Below are 25,461 nucleotides of genomic sequence, written 5' to 3'. Positions count from 1 at the left end.
ATAATGCTACCTCCATTCCTAAAAGACAAACAACTAATTGGAGCTGATGGTACCTTCTCAAACTCCTACCATATGCTGCAATTTTAGAGTATAATAACAAAAAAATTTATCAGCCACACATATTGTCTTCGCAAAGAAAATCACTATATTTTTATGCAAATTATTAGAAATTGTGATCTGTCTTTGTTATTTTGTAAAAAGCTCAAAATTGTATTATTAGGTGCCATATCAAGTAATTGCCAGTGCTTAAAAAACTGAGATGACAGACTTCAGTCTAAACTAAGTCCTCCTTTCAGTGATCAAGAGATTAATAAAAACCCCAGAGTACAATTTCTAATGGCTAAGAACATACAAAGAACATTTTGTTCAGGAGAGTCTTTTTAACTTTTTAAAACTTTTTTTGTCCTTGTTACCTGGTCCAGGTGCCTGTCTCTCATTAGTTCATACTCATTTTGCAGTGTGTGCTGGAAGAGGGTCCAGATCAAGGGTTCCAGGTCAGGATGGTCGGAGAGAAGGTGAAGGAACAGGGTATGGAGTCGACGATAGGCCAGTAGATACACTTCAGAAACAAAGAAAAATAAACTGCAATTGTTGTAACAGGAGCATCCAAAATGAAAGGAATGTAATGAAGGAGGGACAGCATTGTGCTGCTCACTGTCTGCAAGGAAAAAAGCTACCAGACATCAAGTGAAGGTAGTAGAAGCCAGGCTCAAAATAAATGGAGAAGGTTTTCATACAAGAGACAGCAGACAACGTGGAAGGCCCCAGCAAACACCACTGCACATGTATGTCTATGTCAATTTGAACAAGCACCTGGAACACGCATCTGCTGAGAGTTACTATGCAGACACAGCACAAAAGGTTCAGCAAACCCCCCAGGTGGGATGAAGACCAAGCCTGGGAAAGCACCAGCCATGTCTGCCCGGTTGTCCTCCTTCACATGACATCTCTTCATGGTCACTGCTGGAAAAGGATGCTACAAAAGCAGAGCCCCTATGGACATTCTTCCAGCCAGGAGAGGGAAGTTTTCACTTCTAACTTGCAGAGTGCACACAGGAACCACCGGCTGGCACCATTTTGCTCGTTCTTCAAGAGGTTTGCCTGGTGTTCACTAAAGATTCTACAACAAACTTTTCAGAAATGCTGAGTGCCAAAACCCAAAAATGATAAAGAGCAAGAGATAACTTTGCAATGTCAGCACATGCAGGAGGAACAAACCTTTCTTGTAGAATAGAGAGAGGGAGGTAGATTTCTGCGGTTTCTGCGGTGTTTGGGGGGTCACAGCAGGTGGAACATCTGGAGGGGAAGTAGCACTTAGAGGAGGTCCAGATGCCTTCTTCTTAGGAGATTTCACAGGAGAAAGATAGCTAGAGGTTCAACATATATTAAGCATTTAACACCATAGGATGAAGAATTTTCATTATGCAACTCTACATGAATAATACTTGCAGGAACTCTTCCCTTTTCCCCATCAGAAGAAATAAATTGCTATTGTGACCTGTTATCCCCAACACCTGATAAAGGGGCTTGTTTATTCCTAGGCAAGTGATGTAACAGTTTACAATTACATATTTTATAGGGGTGGGGAAAAATATTTCAACAGTTGATTTAACTTTCAATGTATAATAAATATCTGCAAATACAATGGTTTAACAAAACTTAAGTACCAAGCCTAAGAAGTAGGAAAACAGAATACAGGTGGACTTGAATATTAGGGGTAATATCAATTATATTAATATTAAGGGTAATATCAATTTCACATTTCCCTAGACCTCAGGCATTCACTTACAGGTCTGCAGCAGTGTGGTTATGCTGGAAAGGTGTATTGGGAGTAGAAGTGGGTTCAGGCTGATCAGCTTGGCCTTCTCGCTCTTTCGACTGCTTGATAAGATCAAACAGAGGCGACCCCTGGAAAAATGACAGGAATCCTGCATCACACTAAGAACAGACAACAACTCTGAATGGATTTAGTTCCTTCTCTAAAACCAACTACCAAAATGTGAACCTCAACAGAAGGTTAAAGCTTTGAAATACTTCAGAACACTCATACATTGAAAGATTAATTTTAACCATTTAATTTTGAGTTATTAAATACATCAAATGCTGTTTTTCCTGTTTCAACAGCAGTCCATTAGATATAGGTTAACTGCAGATTTGAGACAGTTGTATTAGCTGTATTCTAGAGTCCCTTACTACTTCCTATTAAAGCTATTTCTGAAAAGAGGAATAATCAATACAACAAAACAGACAAAATATCACATTTCAAGGAACACAGAACAATACTAACAAAAAATCCTCCTAACCACCCCAAAAAATCCAAAACCAAACCAACCAAACAACCAACACCCAAAAAATCCCACCAAAAAACAGCTGAAGGAAATCTCAGTCCATTGGTGACTGAAAGTGCTGTACCTACTGTCAATCCATTTTTGCTACAACATTTACCCAATATTTTACATTCAACAATATATAATATATATATAAATAATATATAAATCACAGTCACTTAACTGCACTGGGGACTATTCAGTCTCTTTAGTATCATGTTCCAGAGCCACCTCTGGAAAGAGTTAGAGTGACTCTGGATACATTAAGTCTCTGCCCTCATGGCCCAAAGCAAATCCTAATACCCTAATTTTGATTTGAGGCAAACTACCAGTACTTTAACCAAGTCCTCTGGAATACATCAGAAACAAAAAGCTTGAGGTAGGAGGTGAGAGAGGAGCAGAGAGAATGTAAGGGGAATGAAGGAGGTTCTGGCTGAAACCACATCAGCCCTTCTGCTGATGTTAGTAATAAACAGCAGTTCTGCAGAAACAAAGTCTCAGCCTGCCTGCATGTCACACACAGTAGAATTATGCTGAGACAGCAAGACCACATGGGAAAGTATTTTGACACCATATTTATAAATAAATTTGAAAGCACGGGGTTGATGGTTTCTGTTTGTTTTATTTTCTTTAAACAGGAGACTCATCCTTGAGTACAATGTTGCCTCTCACCAGTGCAGCATCAGAACTCCTGAAGCAACAGAGGAACATTTGGGTAGCAAATACATGCCTTCTTGAGAATGAGAGGTGGGGGAAGCAGTGTCCATAAAACTCAGGATTAAGTGGGCAAAACCAGACATGCAGCATTTTCCTCAAATGATCTTCCCAAAAGACAGCAGCAACATCTGTCAGCGCATTGCTCTGTACACAATGCACTGTCTCGTGGTTCCTGGTATGTTTGATCTTCCAAATGCATATTTTAGATATTAAAATGCACTGGCACAGATGACAAATCTATAGCTATGAACAGGAGCACAGCATGCAGGTAAAGCATGCAGCATCACCTGGCTAAGGCAATAAGAAATAGCCTAGTAAAATTAGACTACATTTACTAGAATTGAAACTAGCAGTAAGACATTCCTTATTTAGACTTATTCCTAAAAAAACCCCACCTTTTTTTAAGTGTATCAAATAGAAATTCAGAGTAACAAGGTGAGAGTGACAAGATTTACAATTTTTCACACTGCAATTTTTAAATTATGATTTTGGCAATACTGGAGCTGTTTCATCCATAGCAGAAAAAACCATCAGTTAGTGATTCATAACCACATAGTTGTTTCTCCATCATTTCTCAACCAGTTCAGCTCTTGGGCTGGTTTGCATCATTTTTCCCTTCACTTAGGAGTGCACGCACTTCTCACTTGTGTCTCTCAGTGCTGCCCTTGCAGGAAACACAGGCATATGACCTCCATTTCTCATTCTTCTGGCCACTTGGCCTCTTCCTTTTTTATTATTCCCACCAGCACTTCACTTTGCTCTGAGGAACCCAAATTTCTTTCCCAGAGCAATCATTGCTGAGATATCTTGACTAAGAGTGAACCCTGCTTCATTCACATCACATTTTAGTGATTAGTGACTGGAAAAGTATTGTTTTAATGAAGGAGGAAAAGGGCTTGATGAAAGGGAATGAGAGGTAGGTCTAGAAAGAGAAGCAAAAGTTACTATTCTTGAGTTAGCACTTGAGACCAGCAGTTCCAGGTCCTCTCTCACCCCTGCTCCAATTTTGCTCACATTATTCGGAGTGTGATTCCACTAGATAAGGTATGGGGACACAGCAGTTTGCTACACACAGAAGGATCTGCCTATTTCTGCATCATTTCCACTCCTCTTCTACCTGCCAACCTCAACAACCAGACAACCCCCACATAAGTCAACTAAACCATCAGAAAGCTAACAGAGAAAGCTAACACAGATTTAAATCTGCTCTGCAGAGAATCACAGAGCCAGAACAAGCACTAAGAACAGACAGGGCAGCCACACCACAAAGGCTGGGAGCAGAGCAGAATACAAAGTCCAAGATGCTGTACATTTGTTGACAACAACCTATTCCACAACCTGATTAGCATGTGGAATTTTATCTGACAGGAATGTAAGAGAACTGACTGCTGCTTTCCATCAGTTAGTTAGATGGGCTACCTTCAGCAAGAGGATATTTTTGTGCAGAAACATCTACCCATAGAGTAAGATGTAGTGAGTCCCATACATCTCTTTTGGTTCCCACAAATACTAATTGATGCTGTGGTTAAAAAGCTGGCAAGACAACGAGGGTGCTGCAAGCCACCTGGGCCCAGCAGTGCAGAGCTACCAGCACCAACAATGGCAGGGTGTGAGAAAGCCCATTCAATGTATGTCCCTGAGCAAACCACAGCCTTGTCACCTATGCTGGCTGCACAAACTTATCAGTCCTGCAGCTGCACAAGCAGAAATAGCTTTCTGCTTTTATTTAGCTTTCAGACCTAGTGACATTTGAAGTAGGTGTTTTGCTGATCACCATTTCCACCTTCTTCTCAGACTTTAGATGCAGCCCCCTCTGCTCTTTCCCCAGGGACCCCCACCACTCTCATGGGTACCTTTCCAAGTGCATGGCCACGTAGTTGGAGAAGTAGGTGCTATACTGACAAGACTGATGCCTCACAAAAACCTGTGTGTGCCACAATGCAGGAACACAGAGAGGGGTTTCAGGGTTTTCTCAAGTGCAACTACCCCCATGCTGTAAAACTGATGGATTTAATTACAGCTGTGTCTCCTTTCTTTATACTTGAACACGAAAAACACTTCTATTCCATGAATTCAAAGTGCATTCTGCAGCTTGCAGGGCGTTTCCAAGCTTATCAGGGCAAATTTCAGCTTCAGTTCACAATTTGGTATTCAAGACTCAAATGAGAGAAATACAACATCATTTACCAAGCAATTACCAGTCCTCTATGTAATAATCACAAAAGAACTTTAACCCCCAGGTCCAGCTTAATCGAACAGGAATATTTATCAGGAACTCTAAAGCCGTGTTATTCACGCTACCTTTACAAATTTCATATTGCTTTTTAAAGCTTTTAAGCAGCACTTAAGGTGAACAGGTCACCTCCAATGCAATGCTTTAACATGAAAGGAGATTTGCAATTTGTGTGTTAATTTAATGCTCAGTAAGTGATTAATGTTACCAGATGCAGCCACAGAATGAATTTCAGTAATTAAGCAAAATGTTGATTTTCATTCAAGACCTTCCCTGGGATGGCTACAGAAACCCCATTTTATTAGTGCAAAAAGTGAGAAAGCAAGAAATGAAGAGTTAAAATTTCTCAGGGTCAAAAGGCTGCTGGAATCAGCATGAAGAATAAGGCTGAAGTTTGACTCAGTTCCCTCTCAAAATACTCAGGGCTAACTAACTCTCCAAGGCTAAACTCTGCGCATTAAGTGGGGCTTTGTTAAGAGTGGCTTTGCAGGATGCTTCCCTGCAGCAACACTTACATCACAAGCTTCTGCAGTGATTTTTCCCCATCTGAAAGCTCCTTTTATGGAAAAAACAGGCAGAATTTCTTATTTGCTACTCTTTATTTGGCTACAGTTAAACTACAGGACACACAGGTGCTTCCCTGCTTTACAATCTTTGTATATTGGCTTTAACCCAACTACATGTTTAATTGGACTTTGGTTTCCATGAAAATATTTTTAAAAACTCTAAATCCTTATATATGGGGAAGAACCCCCCGGGGATTTGGGTGTATCCACTGACCACAGAGGAAAAGCCCTGAGCAGCTTTACTCTAAACAGTGCTATTAGTAGTTCACTACTAAAAAAAGAAAATCTGCTTTTGTCTTTGTTTTCTGTATGCTTTATGTTTTTTGTTTTGGTAATAATTTCCTAATATATTTTCAGGTTTTAGTCATCTGTTCACATTAAATTTTAATGCAGTGTTTAGCACTTAACTGTGTATATATCTCAATGCCAAGGTCCCTTGGGTGCTGGGTTTTTTTTTTTTGCCTCAGGCTTTTTTTTTCTTTTGCTTGTTTTCAGATTATTAAACCAGTCAATACAACACATAATGCTAAGACATGTTCTTCTTCATAATGTCATAAAAGATGGAAGTGATTTTGTAAGGCAAAACAGAGCCAGTTTAGAACTGACAGCTTTGGAATGGAAGTGCAAGGACTGGATCAGTACCAGGTATTCCAACCCTCTTTCCCAAGGGAAAACTGCATGCCCAGAAAGTTGGCTTTTGTTTGCAACTGTGTTTTCAGAAGTTTCACGTGACAATTAGTTACCAGAATTCTGAAATAATTCAGACCTGCTAAAACAAAGTCTAAACTGAAATAGTACTGACCATTAAAAAAATCAACAAAATTAAGGATTGTGTCCTAATTTCACACAAGAGTTGTGTTATATAAATTATGTTCGTACTGGGGCTTGTTTTTATGAAATTTATAAAGAAAAATATTAAAAACTACAGTGTTAATAGTTTAATTCATTTAAGAATACTGGCAGATCTGCTTTTAACTCCAAACAGTGTGTGTATGTTTAATACATGTCCTATTCCTATCCGACTCAACTTGAGCATTTAGGAGTCATCCAGCTTTGTGAGGATCTCCTTTTATCTAGTGATAAAGCAGTTCAAATCTCCTCAGAGAAGGAAAGCCAGGCTGCCACAGCCTGAATATACATCTTACACTTCATTGCTTTAAATGATGCTGCAAATCCATTCTCCTCACAGCTTTGCAATAATCTACTCTTCCTTGGAAGTCTCTGGAAAGACCTGGCAAATCTTGTTAGAAATCAGACTTTATTTCAGAATAATCAATGCCATACTTTTCAGCCCCTGTGCTCCTAAAATTATTCTTCACCAAATGAACGTCAGTTAACCAATTCTCTATGATTTAGAGCATCTCTTAGCAAAGGTCCATGGGATCCACCTCACGCTAAAAGAGCAGTACAGGAGCATCATGAAAACACCCTTCCTATCAATGCAGAAGGAATTATGTGACAACACTTTTTAGCCATAAAGAAGATAGACCTTCTGTCAACATAGTGACTAAAACTATTGGTTATGTTCAAAAATATTACACAAAGCAGTGATAATGCTTGGCAAATAGGGAACTTCTGACACAGTTACTGGTTTGTGGCTCCGCAACCAATCACCAGCTCAATATTGAAGGGAAAAAAAGAACCCGGGTCATTAGGACTGCTCCTGTTTGCCAAGCCTGTGAGGCTAACCTTTCAAAAATCACTTTGAAAGGAATTTTGAAAGACAGTCTACAAGCAGAACTATGCTTTTATACAACTGTTTTGTTTACACTGCTCAGGATGACCCTGGGCAGGTTGCTACTACAGGGTTTGCAGCTCTTGCACCACTTTCTTCAGCAGTTTTTCTGCTCAATTCACACAAGTGCACATGCAGGTAGACAAAGCACTACAAAATACAGCAATCCTTGCCTTTTTTTGCTGAACATTATCCAAGAAAATATAATTTTAGGCTCATTTGCCACATTTTTTTCCCCAAAACAATTGCTATGAGCATCTTCCAGAGGGATGCTCATGCTTCCAGTACTGCACTGGCAGTGCTGCTGCAGAAACAATCTGTATCTGAAGTAATTAGCAAGTTTATCATCTAGCTCCCAGGACAGCCAGGCTTCAGTATGACTAATTCTTGGACAAATCTCAAGATTTTTGGGCAAGAGCCAGAGGTCTCAAGGACAACTGAATTAATACCAGTTTCCCCCCACTATCCGCACAGGAAGTTGTGTGCAATAAACCAAAGCCCACCTGATGTGACCCACTTGACTGCTGGAAATGACAATATATCAAGAGAAAAAATCTTGAGGTTGAAAATTTTTCCAGCAGCTTTAAGCTGTGAAAAAACTACAGGGTGTAATGATTTTCAGCACAGGAAGTAGAGGAGAGATGCTTTAAGGGACCATTATGTTAACAAACATCAGGCAGTACTAGAAATAACAGTTTTATAGTTATTTCTATGCAGGAAAAATTCTTACACTGGGGAGCAAAATAGCACTCAAGCACAGACTTTCTTCAGAGGAACGTCTGGGTTACAAAATGCCTATCTTGGTAAAGACAACTTATTTACATAATTACTATTGTAACAATCAAATTGTCATGGTGTTGCCTCACATTTTCTATTGGTTTCATTTACACAGTCTCAGTCCCCAGAAAAACCATTAAGAGCAGTTCTGGGAAATATTTTCACAAGTACAAGTGGAACCGTGACAGTGAAGTGCCAGCTCTGAGACTTGCGGTTAAAGCCCAAGATTCAGTTTCAAGTTTAGTGCTCTTTCCAATTTCTCATTAGCTGGACAGATTTAGTTACAATGTACCATAAACAATTCTCTTAACAACATAGAAGCGGTAAGTGTGCCAAGAAACTTTGTAGACAGCAGTTTTTGCAAGAGCAGGAGAATATCTTTTAGCAATGTAACCAAGGAGTCAACCAATTACAGACTGAGCAAAAGAAGACGTAACAGATAACCTGCAGAGGATGTGACCAAGCTGCATGCACAGAAAGAGCAATTCCCCAGAAAAGTTAATACTAGGTAGGGGTTGTTACATGTCTTCAAACCATTAAGAGCAGACTGCTTGTGATATTTAAAAGATAAAAAGGACTATAAATATCTTGCATTGTACTTCATATAATCTAGAAGAGAAAAATGGCACAAATTGGAGTTCCATAAACAATATGCCATGTTTTTTAAGAAAACATGCCAACATGAGCATGGAAACCATTTTATGTCATGGATTTATCAACCAATTCTGGAAAACATTTCAACATGAAGAAAATTAGATGTGACAAAGAAGAAAAACCTGAAGCTGTAACAAAACTATCCATGTCACAACATTCTGGGTAGAAGCTCACCCTCTGAGAAGAGTTTTGATTCCAATTTAAGCCAATACTTGTATGACTATCATGATGAGATATCTCAAGCTCAGTTGTCTATACCCTGGTATGAGCTCAAGGCAGACAAGACCTGGCAGCCACCCTGCTGTGCTTGGCTTTTGAAGCAGAAGCATATACAGAGCTTCTGAGTGCTCAGTTGGCAGAATTTAAGAAGACATTTCCAATTAAGCATTTCTGCCTTACAAGCAGTTATTTGACAATCAGTCAAAATGTAGCATAACAGAGGTAAGGAAGACTGCACTGGAAATCAAATTAACAAGAGAATATTAAAAAAGGTCTTGGGATATTAATTATAGTTCATTAAAAAACAAAACAAAACATTCTTCCCAAATTGAAAATAAATAATTGAATTTTGACAATGTGATACAAAATAGTATAAAAATCACTAGAAACACCCTGAACTTTTCAATAACTTGTCTTATCAGAAAGCACTGATATCTATATCTTTTTTAATGTTACACCTGTTTCATACTCACTTCTTAGTAATTGTATACATTGATGATTTTATCAATTACTAAGTGTTTTTCCCCTCTGCTTTCTCTCAAAGTGTTGCAGCTGATTCTGAGGGAGATCACAGAATGAGTTGGGGTTGGAAGGGACCTTAAAGGTCATGTAGGGGTCCAACCCCCTGCCATGGGCAGGGACACCTTCCACTTAGCAGGTTTCTCAGAGCCCCATCCAGCCTGACCTTAACACTTCCAAGGATGGGATATTCACAGCTTCTCTGAGCAACCTGTGCCAGTGCCTCCCATCCTCACACTAAAGAATTGCCTACTAATATCTAATCTAAACCCAGCCTCTTTCAGTTCAAAGCCATTTCACTTGTCCTGTCACTACATGTCCTTGTCAAAAGGAATAAAAGATACTACAGAGATTTCTACTAAAATAAAAGAAAGAAAAAGTGCTGATCTCCTTACCACCCCAGCTTTTTTCTGGTTATTCCTTCACTTCCCACCACTCACCTCACGGGTAATTTCACTGACCTACAGCATTAGGTGGCTTCCATAACTACAAACTGTAAATTTGTATAACCATAGGAGAAATAATGCAAGAATTACTATGTCAGCAGAATTACTAGGTCATCATTAGCTTCACATCTATCTGAAGCAGAGAAACAATTGTTAATTATTATTATTATTATATGTAAGAGTATCCTTTAGCAAATGATAGGAGTCAAAAAATATCAAAAATATCTTACACTAAAATGTGGAATATCTGGAACATCCATATACATGGAATGTGTATATATATATATATATATATATTCATGTATATACATGAAGTTACTCTAGCATCCTTAAAAAGCAGCCTAAATAAACCTTAAAACAATGCAATATACCAGCTTTAATTTTTTTCTAAGACCAACAAATGTAGCTGACAAAGAAAGGCAGAACCAATAAAAAGGTGCAAAAAAATCTAAACAATTTATCTAAGGTCTAAATGAGTGTGTGGATGTGGTAAACGCAGACCACACTTGGACCACATCAACATCTGCAAGAAGTTTGAGCTCACATTTCTGCAAACTAGGCCAGTACTATTTTTCAGAAAATAATGTAAGACGTGATATTCAGTGCCTTTTCTCATGGCCACACAAGAATCTTTTATGAAGACTGATCAGTGATGGCCAGCTCAGGTCCTGGAAAAATACACTGGAAGGTGCAACATTTCCCCCTTGGGTATTTAGAGCAAAATTATGTGGCATATTAGAGAACCATAGAATGGTTAAGGTTGGAAGGGAACACAGTGGGGCATCTGATCCAACCTCCCTATTCCAGCAGGGTGCTTAAAGCCCAGTGCATTCCTATTTGGATGCATTCACAGGGATCTAGGAAAACATCTTCTTCAAGGTTTAAAATCTAGAGCTATAAAAAGATAATGATCGTATCTGGTCGGGTTTTTTCCAAAACACCACAAACCAGATCCACCAGCCCCTTCACATTTGAGCAGCACCAATGCAGAAAGCTCCCTCCCCACAGGAAACCTTTGTGCTCCACATCTATGCAGTGAAGGACCCAGACTCAGCATCCCACCTGCAGCCCCTTGCCCACCCACTGTGGAACCTGAAGGCAGAACTTGGGCTGGAGGCTTTGTGCAGGACCCATGAGGGCAACCAGTTGCCTCAGAGGGGCTCTACAAAAGCCATGCTGAGAAGTACACACCCAGCTGGGGACTAAAAAGCCAAATCTTGCCAAGGCACAGGCATCTGGGTCTTGGGCCTTCATAAAGATAATGAGGAAGCCAAGCCTCCTTTTAAAATAACATTTCAAAAGAAAGGATTTGAAAGACTGTCAAGACTTCTGATGCCCCTTTTTGGTGCTCAGATTCTCCTGAGCAGGGAGTGGATTTAAAATCAAGAAAATTTTATGCCCTCTGCTCTCTCCTTCCTCTGTATAACACTTGCTCCTTTTAATTGTATTACTTTGGCATACAATTAAAAACTGCACCACGAACATAGAAAGAACTTATGAGACTCTCCCTGAAGCAATAAATCAATGACATTAGGCAATACATGAAGAGTACATATCAATAAAGCAGTAAAACTGACTTGGATGATAAGGTGCATTCAATTACTAAATGATCAAAACTTGCTTCCCCGATCTCATGAAACTACAAATATCCTGCAAGAAAACACAAATGAAAAATGTGAAATCCCCCATGAACTGTCATTGTGCATGACTTAATCAAAGTATTTCACCTCTGTTTTACTAAAGTTACAAACAACCACATTGAACTTGTTACTGTTTACTTCCTGTGGGGTAAGCAGATGCAGGAAGGTTGTGATGACTGGGAAGATATCCTCTCCTGACAAGGGATTTTCAAGTGCTGAGCTTACAGAATGCCCCCCCCAAAATGTTTCCCTTTAGCTCTCAAGCTCCAGAGTGTGTAAAGGTCTTACATTACGCAGACAATAATGCAATTCCAAGTTCTGTTGAATTTTACAGCTTCTCATATTTGCTCTAGAAAAAACAAACCTGAACTGAGCTCAGCCATTTCTCCCAAACTTGCTTCTCACATACTTCCACATGAGATTAAGAAGTCATAACTCTCAAAGATCTAGGTTGCACTTTAATCAGGATAACCTGCCTGCCTCAGAAAGTATAAAGAATAAAAGGAAGACTTAAAAACACAAGCTGACCTTGAGATTTCACCACATTGCTTCTGGTAAAGAAACAGACCATTTTCACACTGGCTTAGGTATATACACTTAAGTTTATCTGTGCACCTATATATACACTCCTGATATTTCAGAGAAAGATGGACAAAGAACACATGGAAACAGTTGCCAAATTTAAAGGAGTTACTTTGATTTGAATGCACTTTTACTCTGCTGTCTTTACTTTCACTGTAAGGAAAATGCTTTTGGTCAGTGTGGGCAGCTCCACTGTCTTCACCACAAACACACTGGTGTCAAACTCATCGAGAAACCAAAGCCCAAGTATCCAAAAGGTTCTTTATTTGTCATTCAGTGGGAATTTTCTATAGCCACTCTGAAGCATAGAAACCAATGTCTGAGCTACCGCAAAAACAAAACAGGTTTTATAATTTACTTCCAAGGAAATAAGAGGCTGCAAATTAATGCATTTCTGAGGTTAGACCCACAAATTACAATCTCAACCTGAATCCATCTCTCTGCTACCCGACTCTCTATTTTGTCCACTTTATAACTTCAGGTGATATGAGGTACCTGTAGCATATTTATTTGTCTGTGATTTTCTAACTCTCTAGACTGGTTGGCCTGAGACAATGAAAACAAAAATCAAATATCAAGAGTGAAGACAGTTGGTCCAAAGCATGCAACACCCTTAAGTCAGTAAAAAAATTACAGCATCTTCAATGCACTCTGGATCAGATATTTTCCTAGAAAGCTGTCATCTTTTATAACTCCATCAATCTTATGTAAGAAAGCATGACTATACATACCCTGTCTGCATTACTGCTCATTTTTATCCTACTTTGTCAAAAATCAGTTAGGCATACATGGCTCTCTTTTAATACATTATAAGTATCATCATTCCAAACAGTTTACATGAAAATAAATTAGAGGGTAGTAAATCAAGAGCACAGATCTCACTCTTGAGTTTAGCTGAGGCTTTTAAACCTCACACCGCCCAACACCAGGCTAATGTCTGGCCAAGAGTCAAAACAATACAGATTTGAAAGCCTCAAAGTTGAACATTGCCACAACACTTCCAGCACAGTTTCACCACTGCCTTAAATCAGTGTAAGCACAATGGTGCTTCTCCAAGTTACACATCTGCACTTTGTACTTCATCCCTTGCTTCAGCATTAGCACCGCTCTGACTGCAAATTATGTATTTGTTAGCATTAGTTTTAAACCAAATAGCTGTCCTCATTTGCTGACTGCATATGTACACACTGCGCAAGGGAAGAAGCAGAGAGGCTTAAATGAACAGTAGCAGGATTACTTTGAGCAACAGCCCACATTTAAACTGTTTAAATCAACCATAAAAAACTGTATCAGAACCCAAGGAGTCCAAGAAGTACAGAGAAAGTTAAGGGAATATTTGTGAGCAGAAGTAGGACCCTTGTGATCCTTTCACAAACAACAGGTACCTCATACCTACTAAACCACCACGGACAACAGCTGAAGAAGTTTGGCAAAACCCAGAGGCTCGAGCAAAGGGTGAACAGGACATTGTTGGCTGCACAACACTACTTGGAACTTCCTCTACCACCTTCATTGGAGGAGCAAAATACTATTGCAAGGATATCTCACAAGGAAACACAGCACAAAGCTTCTGTTCTCAGTGTAGTGCCTTTTTCTGAAGCTAAACACATTATCACAGAATGGTTTGGGTTGAAAAGGATTTTAAAGATCATCTAGCTCCAAAACTTTCACTAGAGGCAGGGACACCTTTGCCTAGACCAGGAGGCTCAAAGCCCCATCCCCCCGTGGGCTTGAACACTTCCACAGATGGAGCACCTTTCCTCGAGAGGACCCACTCCCTGACAGCAAAGGATAAAAATCCCTCATAACAAGAGCACTTGCTCAGTGCATGAGATGTGGGTTCCAGTCTCCCCTCTCCTCCTAGGGTCAAATGGCAGATGTCTCCCAGAAAAACACCTTGCCACTTCCAGGAAGGTTATTAACAGAGATTCAATGAAAATGGATCATTTTGCATTTGAGAACATCACTCCATTTCTCCAAGACTGTAGCAGAAAAAGTGTTAATTATCACTTGAGAAGCATGACCTTTGTCCATCCTCCAAAGTTTTGACATTTCCTTTGTTATGTTCTAGGTATTAGCTGATTGCCACATTGAAAAAGCAACTGCTAAATGTGGTGAACAGTGCAGTAAAATGGTTCATAAAGTACCAAATTGGTTCCATAAAACTTCAGGATATGGGCTGGAAGGAAAGAGCAGTTGTAAGGGAAAGTCAGCTGAAGTATTTGTAATTGCTGTTTACCAGTACTAATGATATGCTAAATAATCATTTAAGTGATCTTATCATGCAGAATTTAAAGAGGTTATTTGCTGACTTACACATTTAGAAAGTAATAGTTCTTCACATTAATCAAGCCCAAGTTCTGCTTTTTGGCAGGAGTTTTCCCCTGACAAGCATTTTCATGTCAGTATTTATCTAAACTAATTAGCTTACCAGCTTGAATAATTCTTATGAAACTTTTCTTCCCCCCTCAACTTCTTATGTTGCAGTTTTGTGAAGGAAACCAAATTAATATCATGGGGTTTGGGTTTTTTTTTAAACAGTATGAACTCACACAGATCTTATTGAATGACTATGGCAAATTCTTTCAACAACTTAATAATGTTATACTTTATAAAAAGCAGTATAGGAATGTGACTGTGGGCTTCCTGCTGCCTCTGACAAAGAGAGGTTAAAATCCTCTGTGTATAAAGTCAGAGGCCTCCATTTGGCCAAAACTGAAAGAGGCTGTAAACACTGGATGCAGTATTTGCAAGTAATTTGACATGAAAATAAAACATGTCCTCAAGCACCAGTGCAGTAACACCAGTAATCCTGACACAGAACCAGACTACCTTAATCCTGCCCAGAGAACATGTTGGGCAAAACCTTACACTAAAGATACGAAAAATAGCAAGCAATTGCTTTAGAACAACACAAATTACAGGTGTTCTTCTACAACTTCTGTTACCCTGATCATCTCACCACCTATGCTTGGAAGAGTTTCCAAAATAATAGATAAGGCTTCTTCTTTCCTATAATTTCTAATGTTTGCTTACTATAGCAAGTGATTTTTAATTTTTTTTTTACGTTTTCTTAAAACAATCATGTTCTGCACTTGAAAAGTATTTTGAGTAAAAAAATTTAGCCACGGAACATCTGGCAAATTTCTGCCAACTCAAACGTTGAGTTTTTAATCCTGGGACTTAGAAAGTATAAGAATGAGAAGAGCCAGAACTTGCTGCAGTGTTTGGGAAAGGCATTTAACTTATTTCCTGCATCTACAGCAGACAGAAATTTCAAGTATTGATGTTATTTCAACCATGTTTGCAGAGTAACTGAAAACACACTTTTTTTAAGTTAGAAAAAAATGCAAATGAAAATTTAGGAACTCAGGTATTTTTTTCTAGTTAAGGCATTTCTCTTCCTACCTGACATTTTAGAGATTCCTTTCATTCTATTCCTATCCACTGAAAAACATGCTGTTAAGATTGTTTATAGTCCTTTTTCCATTTTTCTTCCCTCTGAAGAACATCAACATCCACTTTTCAAGCTTTTGAACTCTATGATCCTTTCCTTCACTGTTTAGTCCATCCCTTTTAAACCAATCAATCCATTGATTAAAGCTTGGAAAGATTTCATCTTTGATCTAACCTCTACTAGCCTACCATGAGATCAACTAGACTTACAGCATCAACCCAAGAGTACAGGGGGGAAAAAAAGTACTATAGCAGCCTAAAAACATTCAAAAAGAGAGAAATTGTTTACTCTATCTACAAGCAGGAGAGGAATAGCTGTGTCTCTTGTAAAGGAAACTGAAACAATTTCAAAGAGGGAAGAGAAGCATTTGAAATGCATGAGAAGAAAGAAGTCTGGATTTTTATTCTGAGCTTCCTTTTCCCTTTTTAAGCAATTACACAATCAACTTTTACTTGTAATTTGTATGGATTTCATATGCATTATGCTAACAAGTTTGCTGACATGGAGGAGCCTTTAACTACTTCTGCAACAGTTGCAAGGGATTAGGCTGGCTAGATAAAAATACTCTGTTCATCCTAAGTTTTATAATGCTCATTTGAAGACTTTTCTGCCACACCAACACAAAATAGGAAGTTTTCAGTGCCATAACAGCTTCACTCTATCTTCACAGGTGGAGACCACCACTGCATTTTAAGATGGCAGTGAGCCACTTCTCAGCAGTCCTAGAGTGACTTCAGGGTGGCTGAGCAGGGAGCCCCAACAGACAGCTGAGAAGGTCAAAATACCCAGCCCTGCTTCCTCTACATCTATTTTTCCAGAGACTTATGGAGGTGAAACTAATGAAGTCTCTTAATGGATCCTTTTGCTTGGCTGGAATCTAATCTAAAAATACAAATTTTTAATGTCAGTATTTTTGTCACATTCAGTAGCCACTGTAATTATCTCAAGATTATATTTAATAGAGGGTTCTCCATCCCAGGACTTCAAACTACAGAAATCAAGACAGTCTCACATCATCCCAGTGTGGAAGCAAATGAGCTCTTATGTGGAGGGAAGCTTGAGAACCAAGTCATAGAAAACTGCCAGGATTGGAACAGAAGGTCTGTGGCACAGCCAAAAAGATTTCCTGGCTCTCAGCCCTGCTTCTCAACCATAACAAATTCCTTCCAGCACATACACATGTTCAAAGAGAAACTCCAGTAAATATACCCGCAAAAAAAAGCTAAAATCCATTAAAATAACTAGATAAATAACAATACTTAGTCAAAGAAAATATTATCCTGCCAGGGCTTGTCTTCCCTGCACCAGACAGCAGAAGTTCTTCTGCATAAAACTGCTTAACCCAAGTGAGAACAAATGCCTGTACCATGACAGAGGTGTGTCTCTAAAAGCAGTGACAGTAGTTATTGAATAATGGTCTTACACAGACCATTTTGTGCACCTGACAACCTCATTTAACAGTGCATACTCTGGCCTTGGAAACACTGTAAGAATTTAGTACAACGCTATTGATGTTGAGGTTGCTTTTTTCCCCCCTCTAAATAACTTTCAGTATTAGCATCGGCACAGACTGAATGCGGTACATTAGACAAGTTCAAATGCATTTCACCTTTGACCACAACTTTGGTTTAATTCCAGCTCTGAAGGTGAGAGTACCACCAGAGGAACATACAACACTGGTCAGCATAACTCCAAAAGCTTGGAAAGCCTTCAAATACTTGTTTTATTTCAGTGAAATGGTTTTTGCCACTCAACTTAGGCTTCTCAATTTAAGGGATCCTGCGCCATGTCCTAAATGACAGCAAGTAATCAACTCTGTGGCATCCTGGGGAGGAAGGACTGTCCTACAGCCACTCTCCTAGGACACTGCTAAGGTTATAAGCACTTTTCCTTCTCCTTGAGGTGGAACAGGCTTGCCATACAAATCCAAAATCACTTAAATAGGTATCTAAACTCATAGAAGCAGAGTTATGTGGTAACCGCCTGAAGCAGTACAAAAAACTTGCTCGCTGCTGAAGTGAGAGATGATTTCAAACATCTCATCAGCTCCTGGCTTTAAGGAGCCCATTCTTACTCTGCCTTTGGTGCCCTTTCAAGAGCCACAGGAAGCCTGTTGATGGAAATGCAGGCTTTGCTCATATAGCACTAGCAACAAATGACAGGTCCTAACTCATTCCCATCTCCCGTGCAGAAAGGCAGACAGACTCACATATGCATTTCCCTGCAGCAATAGCATTGTTTCCTTTGGAGACAAAAAACCCCTCAGTGTACAAGGCCCGCCCTGCAGCTGCTTCCTCCTGCCTACCCCCTCCTTCCCATCCTAAAGGAAAATAGCCTGTGGTGAAGGAGTATAAGCAAGGCCATTACCCTGTCAATTCTTCTTCCATAACTGTTAAACTTCTTAAAATTTAAGGGGTTGGGGGCTACTGAAGTATTTTCTGAACCTGTCAGCACAAAGGCCGACATCTTAAAACATGATCCAACAAAAGGAGAGAGCAAAATGAGGCTTCCCCCTTGCTCATGCTGGAGCCTGGCCAGGAGGGAAGCCAGTCCTGACTCCCAGCTGCTCCCACTGCACTAACACAGGTTCTTCAGCTTGGACAAGCTCACAGAAATTAAAACACTGCTTGGTAACAACCAGCTACATCTAAATTAAGCAAGTGGATATGCAATTCACCTTTGCCATTCACACTTTAACACTAAAACGACTCAGCCTGCCTGCTCAGTGGTAACTCTCCTTGCTGAAACAAGAAGGGAAGGAAAAACCTGCCAATTCAGGGGTTTCGCATTTTCATCTGCAGGTGGGGAAACCCTGCAGCTGAATGCTGTTTCTGTACATACACAAATATCACTTAGGTCATCAATTAGCACATAGTGCATGTACTGTACTGCACCAGAAGGGTTCAGGGCAACAGAGTCCTAATGACAAAACAACCAAAGACATAAAGCCCTAAAATAGGCTCTGAGTAGTATCCATGCTTGTAATAAGAGCAACAACTAGGACCCACAGCAAGGCAGGAGCTCTGACAGATAGAGACAAGGCTGAGGATGCACCCTGACCACTACTTTAAAGCACATTTACAGTGGTAAAATGGACCAGACATCCCACCCTGCCTCTGTGCACCCACACCTTCGTCAAAACGCCAAAATAAGTTCTAACCAGTGAGATACACACTCATTGCCATTAGTTTCTCTTCCTAAACATGAATTATTGCTTGAGGCTTTGACCTGTGACACCAAATTTCTGTACTGCAGGGATTTTTATTCTTGTAACCGAGCCTGCCCCACAGAGTCTTCCTGTGCAAACAAAGTTGGAGCAGTAAAACTGAGCAGAGCTCCTGTGACCTGATGCAGAACATTTGCAGGAAAACCCTTCTTTTACCATGCAAGGTTGCCAGGAACAGAAACAAAATTTACTGTGCAATGATTGCTTTTGTGAGAAAAGCCAGGAAAGCCTTTATGCTAAGGTACATGTTAAGTGGGACAGGAGAGACTCTGCCAAGCTCACATTTTCATTTCCAACTGACTTAGAAGTCTCAGATGCACTATGCTTTACATTTAAGCATGAATTTCAATAGTCAAAAAGGTTTCTTGTGGTTATAAGCCTATTGAAGTTAAACTGCTTGATTTCACCTCAAATATCAAGGTGAAAATGTTTCACAGAAGATTATAAAGAAAACTTGAAATAAAATAAGCAAGACCCACTTTTGCATGTTTCTGAATTTCATCTGACATACCTTACGCTAAGAAACTGTGCCAAAATCCTGTGAAGCGCTATTATTTACTCTCCTTCACAGCAGACTAGAAAGGTTTTCCCCAGAGCCTTGCTTAGGTGCAACTGATTAAAATACAGTTCAAAAGAACCATACCACCCAGCCAGATATGAAGAGATTTGTTATTCTAAGACTTAGAAATAGACTGGGTTTGATGCCAGAAGTGAGTCTATCCAAGTTGTTGTTTAATAAATGAGTCTGTCTAAACTGAGATTTATCTCATATCTGCCCCTAAAGGCAGTAAGAGCTGCTTTTTTTTAATATTTACTTAACAGTGTAATTAGTTACAACATGTTTTTGTTTCAATTATTAGTGACTAATGGGAGTATTTTGTGCATATGTGGTAACTGTCCCCCTTGAAATTACCAGAACCAATTGCACAGCACACTATATGCATTTTCTTGTATTAATTCTGTGCTTACATATTCAAGAAAATGTTTCTGTATCACAACATTTCAAAAAACCACTGGAGTCAATTTTTTTTAACAAAAGAGCCACCTTTCTGATTAGAAATAAAGTTTGGGGTGTGCATTCTAATATGGAACAAGTTAAAAAAAAATCTCTCCTCCCATTGCGACACATCTCAGTCCTGTGAATATCCAAGAGTAACCCTCTCTTTTTCAGTAATTATTTGGTGCAATTATTTAATTACCTATCACTGTTACTTTGTCCCTCTTGAGGTTTGTACTGGTGTATTGGGGGAATTTAGTGAGAACCACTCAGCTGATTTCTGGTGATTAATCTAGTGTTCTCTATTACAAGCAAAGCTATTAACAAAAGGCACAATGTTAGTTAAATCCTATATAAAATCTCACAATTACTGCTATTGCCAAAGAAAAATAGGAACTTTAGAGAGTTTAGACATTGCAAAGTCTCATCATAACTGAAGAGAAAGGTTTCCAAACCCCAGCAACACTGACAAAGGACCTCTCAGGGGGCATGGAAAGAGTTAAGAAGCAGCTGCTGCACTCTACAAGCTGCATCTGCAAGGTACAGCAGAGACAGGGGAAGGCAAACAAACCAAACTGAAACCATTCTTCCGCGCCCAGCCTCTTCTTCCTGTGATGTCATGCTACAAATTGCCCAGGCGCTCTGCTCCGCTCTCCACAAGGAGCTGAGCTGGCAAGAGCTGCCGAGGGCTGCAGGAACAAACACGCTCTGGAATTTGGTCTCTGCCCCGGCAGGCAGCTCCCTTTGCTCCTGCCTCCCGCCCCATGGGGCCAGCCAGCAAGCCGACAAACTTGTTGCATGGAAAGAAGGGAGAGGGGGAAATGCAAGCGCCGACACTTCGCAGCATCCAGGAAATCGTTTCCTAAAGCACACTCTCCCAGTAAATTCGGATGGACAAGGCTTTGCTGGCACAGTCTGCAGCCAAGAGTAAGGCAGAAAGTCCTACAATGGCTTCATTGAATCGAGGTGGGAAATGGAACTAAGCAAGCTTTGGGGTGATCTCATCTGCCACAAACGATGCGCTTTCTGACTTTTGCAGACTGGCTATGTGATTACAAATAGCACTCGGCAGAGAAGAGAGACTTCCTGGTGATTTCTGCTGGAGATGTACTCTCCTGCCAGAGAGCTCACCTTCCTTCCCTGAAGCTTCCCAGCATAACAAACCTACCAAAGCACACCGTTCAAATACATCTGACCTGCAAGTTCTTCTGGAATTTCAAAAAAGTTGCAATAAAAATACCAGAGAAGACGTCAAATCACAGGAATTTTTAACATACCATTATAATGGTAAGCTCTAATTGTTCCACTGAGGACTCCTTTAAATATACTCTGTATGGGTGTATCTTTAGCATGGTGTTTGTTCTTGGCCTCATAGCAAACTGTGTAGCGATCTACATTTTCACTTGTACTTTAAAAGTGCGAAACGAAACTACAACTTACATGCTTAATTTAGCTATATCAGATCTGCTTTTCGTGTTTACATTACCCTTCAGGATTTATTACTTTGTAACCAGAAACTGGCCATTTGGAGACATTCTCTGCAAGATTTCTGTTACCCTCTTTTACACGAATATGTACGGGAGCATTTTGTTTCTGACTTGCATCAGCGTGGATCGCTTTCTAGCCATAGTGCACCCCTTCCGATCCAAGACTCTGCGGACCAAACGGAACGCAAAGATTGTCTGTGCTGCAGTGTGGATAACCGTGCTGGCAGGCAGCACACCAGCAAGCTTCTTCCAGTCCACAAACCGCCGCAACAACACGGAGCAAAGGATGTGCTTCGAAAACTTTTCAGAGGACACGTGGAAAACCTACCTGTCCCGGATTGTTATCTTCATTGAAACTGTTGGGTTTTTCATCCCACTCATCCTGAACGTGACCTGCTCCACCATGGTCCTACGGACCTTGAATAAACCGCTTACGCTAAGCCGGAATAAAGTAAGCAAGAAAAAGGTACTCAAAATGATTTTTGTCCATTTGGTGATATTCTGCTTCTGCTTTGTGCCTTATAACATTACCTTAATACTTTACTCCCTTATGAGAACACAGACCTGGGTCAATTGCTCAGTGGTGACTGCAGTCAGGACTATGTACCCCATAACTCTGTGCATCGCTGTTTCAAACTGCTGTTTTGACCCCATTGTCTATTACTTCACATCAGATACCATTCAAAATTCCATAAAAAAGAACCGGTCCACCAGACCACGGGATGTCAGATTCTCTGAAAGGCCAGTTTCAGAAAGCTTCATTCAACACAGCCTTCAGACCATAAAAATGAAAATATTTGACAGTGACTCTACAATATAAACTATATTGAGAGACTATTGGGACTAAACTGGAATTAGAAGCCTGCACATTTCTTCAGCTGTGGACATATATATGTAATATATAGGCTGTGCTTCCTTCACATCTGAAAAATTTATTACAGGGCTGTAAAAGTGTTAAGCATAATAGCACACAGAAAAAGTATTTTTAAAATCTATGTCAAAGGTTTGCTCTGACAGATTGTATGTTAGAAATGAACTTTTGAGTTTAGACATTAACCAAAGTCCAAGGATTGTTTCTCAAGTCAAACACAAATGAAAAAGTAGGTTGTTTTCCTTCCTGAAGTTAAAACAGTTGTTCAGTTTAATAATGATATCAGTTTCCAAGTTGCTGAGGACAGCGGTGAAGCTACCTGCTCCACACTGCAGGAAAATTGCCCCATATTGTCATATCACTTCAGCTACTGGGTCTTCCCCAGTTTCCTCTTGCTTCTCTTACTCCTCTCCCCTACTGTCTTTTTCCCTGCACTTCCCTTCTTAGAGACCATTATGTTCACAGGAGGCTTCAATCAGTGAGTTACAAGAACTTTGTTTCTCCCAGGTTTATCTGATAAAAATACATGCTCTCTCCACAAGCCTGGCCCCCATAAAGCAATTATGTCTCCTGGTAGTTTAGAGCATTTGGAAATGTCTCAGACAAACTGGTTTTTCTTCTCACCTCTCTCTCTCACAAGTCTGTGTGATTAAAACAAAGTAACTTGTGATGACTGAAGTTAATGCTCTAGGTACAGTACCACTTGATTAAACTCTTTTGTGAAGAGTTCTTAAACTAAGCATGACTTTTGAGGAAAATAACATCCTTTGAATAAGTTAATTTGATCTCAAAGTACAGTTTCTTAGTAAAACAAGACCTTTTCTAACTAGAAATATACATGTGCATCAAGTTGATTATTTCTTCCAGGAAACTATTTGGTGTCCCATAAAGAAATTCAAGATGCTGTAATTTTGGAGTTCAACTTCATCTCAATTTTTGCGTCCTAGAAATCATTTGAACATGAGCATTTAAAATTTCAAATGCTACTTTCTTTCAAACTTTAAAAAGTATAAAGTACTCGGGGCTAGTGCTGGCAAAATTAATCAAGACACTTGGAAAAGTCAGAAACACGTAAAAGGAGAAATCTACATATATTACTGTCACAAACAGGAATACATAGACAAAATTGCTTTAAAACATCCTGCTATATATGTTTCCCAGCTACTAGAACACTGTGTTTTCCTCAGAATTAATTTAACATCACTGTAAAATAAAATAAAATTTAAAAGGTAAAATAAGTGTTGTTTTTTCCTCCCCAAAAACAATGGAGTCAAGAATAAGAACTGAGTCTAAACAACTTTGCACTTAAGATTTAGGGCAGACAACTGCAACACACATACAGCACTGAGACATTTTTGCACCAGGGCTGTATACAGAGGAGTGAATCAATGTAGGAAAAAATGCATATTGAGCCATCAAACTATATGATATGTTGTTATCTGAATGAGTCTATTTCCCTATGCAAAGCTTCTGTTTAATTGTTATAAATCAACCATACATTGCCTCCTACTACTGGGAAAGTGAGTTGCTCAATGACTGCTAGGAGATAGTGCTGATTGAATTTTAAATTTAACAGCATTTTCAATCTTTATCCACATAATTTATGAAAGGAAGATTCATATAGGACGGGCTTAAGCTACCAAGACAGCATAGATATAAATGTCTGCATGACATCTGAAATAAACAATTATCTTTCTTGGGAATCCTAAACTCTTCTGATACATATCCAGATTCAAAAATGTGCATGAAACTCTTGGCATGAGTTAGTCTGTTTTCCATATGCTGCTGACAAATCCAAAGTCCAAAACTAGATATGCATCTCTAAAGTCTCAATGACTCTCTCTCTCTAAGGGCTGTGTTACTATTAGACTCCCTCCAAGAAGTGTGAGACAAGAGCCCCTAATGTCACTGCTGGGCTGCGTTTCCAGGGTACTACTCCCCTGAGCTTCTCATAGCTGTTACTCAATTGAGTGACAACTTGTTCAGCAGCACCCCCTCTGCCTTACAGCAGTGAGTACCCCAGAGCCTCACCCTGATGAACAGAACCTACTCTTTCTGAGATTAAAAAACTGCAGGGGAAAAATAAAAACCCATCACTGACTTAAAAGCAGAACAAGCAGACAAAGCCACATATATGAGTACTTCCCTTTTAAACCAAACTTTCCTTGGTATGTTACCTCAAGTAGTCTGCAGAAGCACAGCAGCTCTGCTTTGCATTCACTCTCCAGGGCAGCAGCTTCTGTGTTTTAAAAGAGCACAGTGCAATACAGTACAACAGCTTTCTGATCCGCTAATAGCTCGATGTCCAGAAGCTATCTGAGGAAACTTTGTATTTTTTATTATTAAACATTTTCACTTTTTCACAGGAGAGGAAAAAAAAACCCCACACAATAAATATCCTAACAAAAAATCCAACGCAGTCAAAAAGCATCATCTGTAATGCTGAGAATCAGATCATTACTTGAAAAATTCCTGATCTGACTGATTCAGAAGAGGGGGAGTAAAACTGTACCTCCCACAACAAGGTGATATCAAGACAGGGTACCAGATATTCAGGACTGGATGAGGTTTTCTCTGCCTTTTCTGGTTTTGCAACAAAATTATCCTGGAGAGCTGTGGATAGAGCAATTCCTCAACAGATGCACTCCCTCCCTCTGCTCTTGACTTTGATACTGACTCTTCTCTCTGGTAAGGTCTTATGACAAAATTTAAATGTAAAATCTAGATAAGAAGTTACATTCCTAAGTCATGCCAAGACATTTCAAAGAAAAAAAGGCTTACATTGTCAGAGCTCCTGAGGATCTGAATGTGTTGCAACCAGTACTTCCTAAAAGTGCATTATTTTTACTCATATGCCTACCCATGGAGAGCTAGGAGTTCAGTTTTAGGATAAAAACTTTAAAAACTGTTCTTTGCAGTGTGGTTTCTTCATCTACAGAGTGCAGAAAATGCACCCTTCCTATAAAAATAAAAGCAGGGCAAATTTAATTGATTCCAAGAAAGTTTTA

General features: G+C 39.6%; 2 protein-coding genes across 2 annotated transcripts in view; one reads left to right on the top strand and one right to left on the bottom strand.

Annotated features, from left to right (window-relative positions):
* The window catches only part of RB1 (RB transcriptional corepressor 1), a 71,441-nt gene that overhangs the window by 6,241 nt on the left and 39,739 nt on the right, over positions 1–25,461 (bottom strand). The window contains exons 18-20 of the mRNA XM_036391002.2: positions 1,790–1,908; positions 1,219–1,367; positions 414–559 (exon numbers count right to left, since the gene is read on the bottom strand). Coding sequence (XP_036246895.1) covers positions 414–559; positions 1,219–1,367; positions 1,790–1,908 — 414 coding nt within the window. The remainder of the gene's footprint in view (positions 1–413; positions 560–1,218; positions 1,368–1,789; positions 1,909–25,461) is intronic.
* Positions 20,789–23,710, top strand: LPAR6 (lysophosphatidic acid receptor 6). The gene is given in 2 exon segments (XM_036391046.2): positions 20,789–22,259; positions 22,262–23,710. Coding segments are annotated over 2 exon segments (939 nt in total). The 5' UTR covers positions 20,789–21,379; the 3' UTR covers positions 22,321–23,710.

The sequence above is a fragment of the Molothrus ater genome, chromosome 2 (genome assembly GCF_012460135.2).
Source record: "Molothrus ater isolate BHLD 08-10-18 breed brown headed cowbird chromosome 2, BPBGC_Mater_1.1, whole genome shotgun sequence".
NCBI lineage: Eukaryota > Metazoa > Chordata > Aves > Passeriformes > Icteridae > Molothrus > Molothrus ater.
This window is presented reverse-complemented; position numbering and strand designations above follow the sequence as displayed.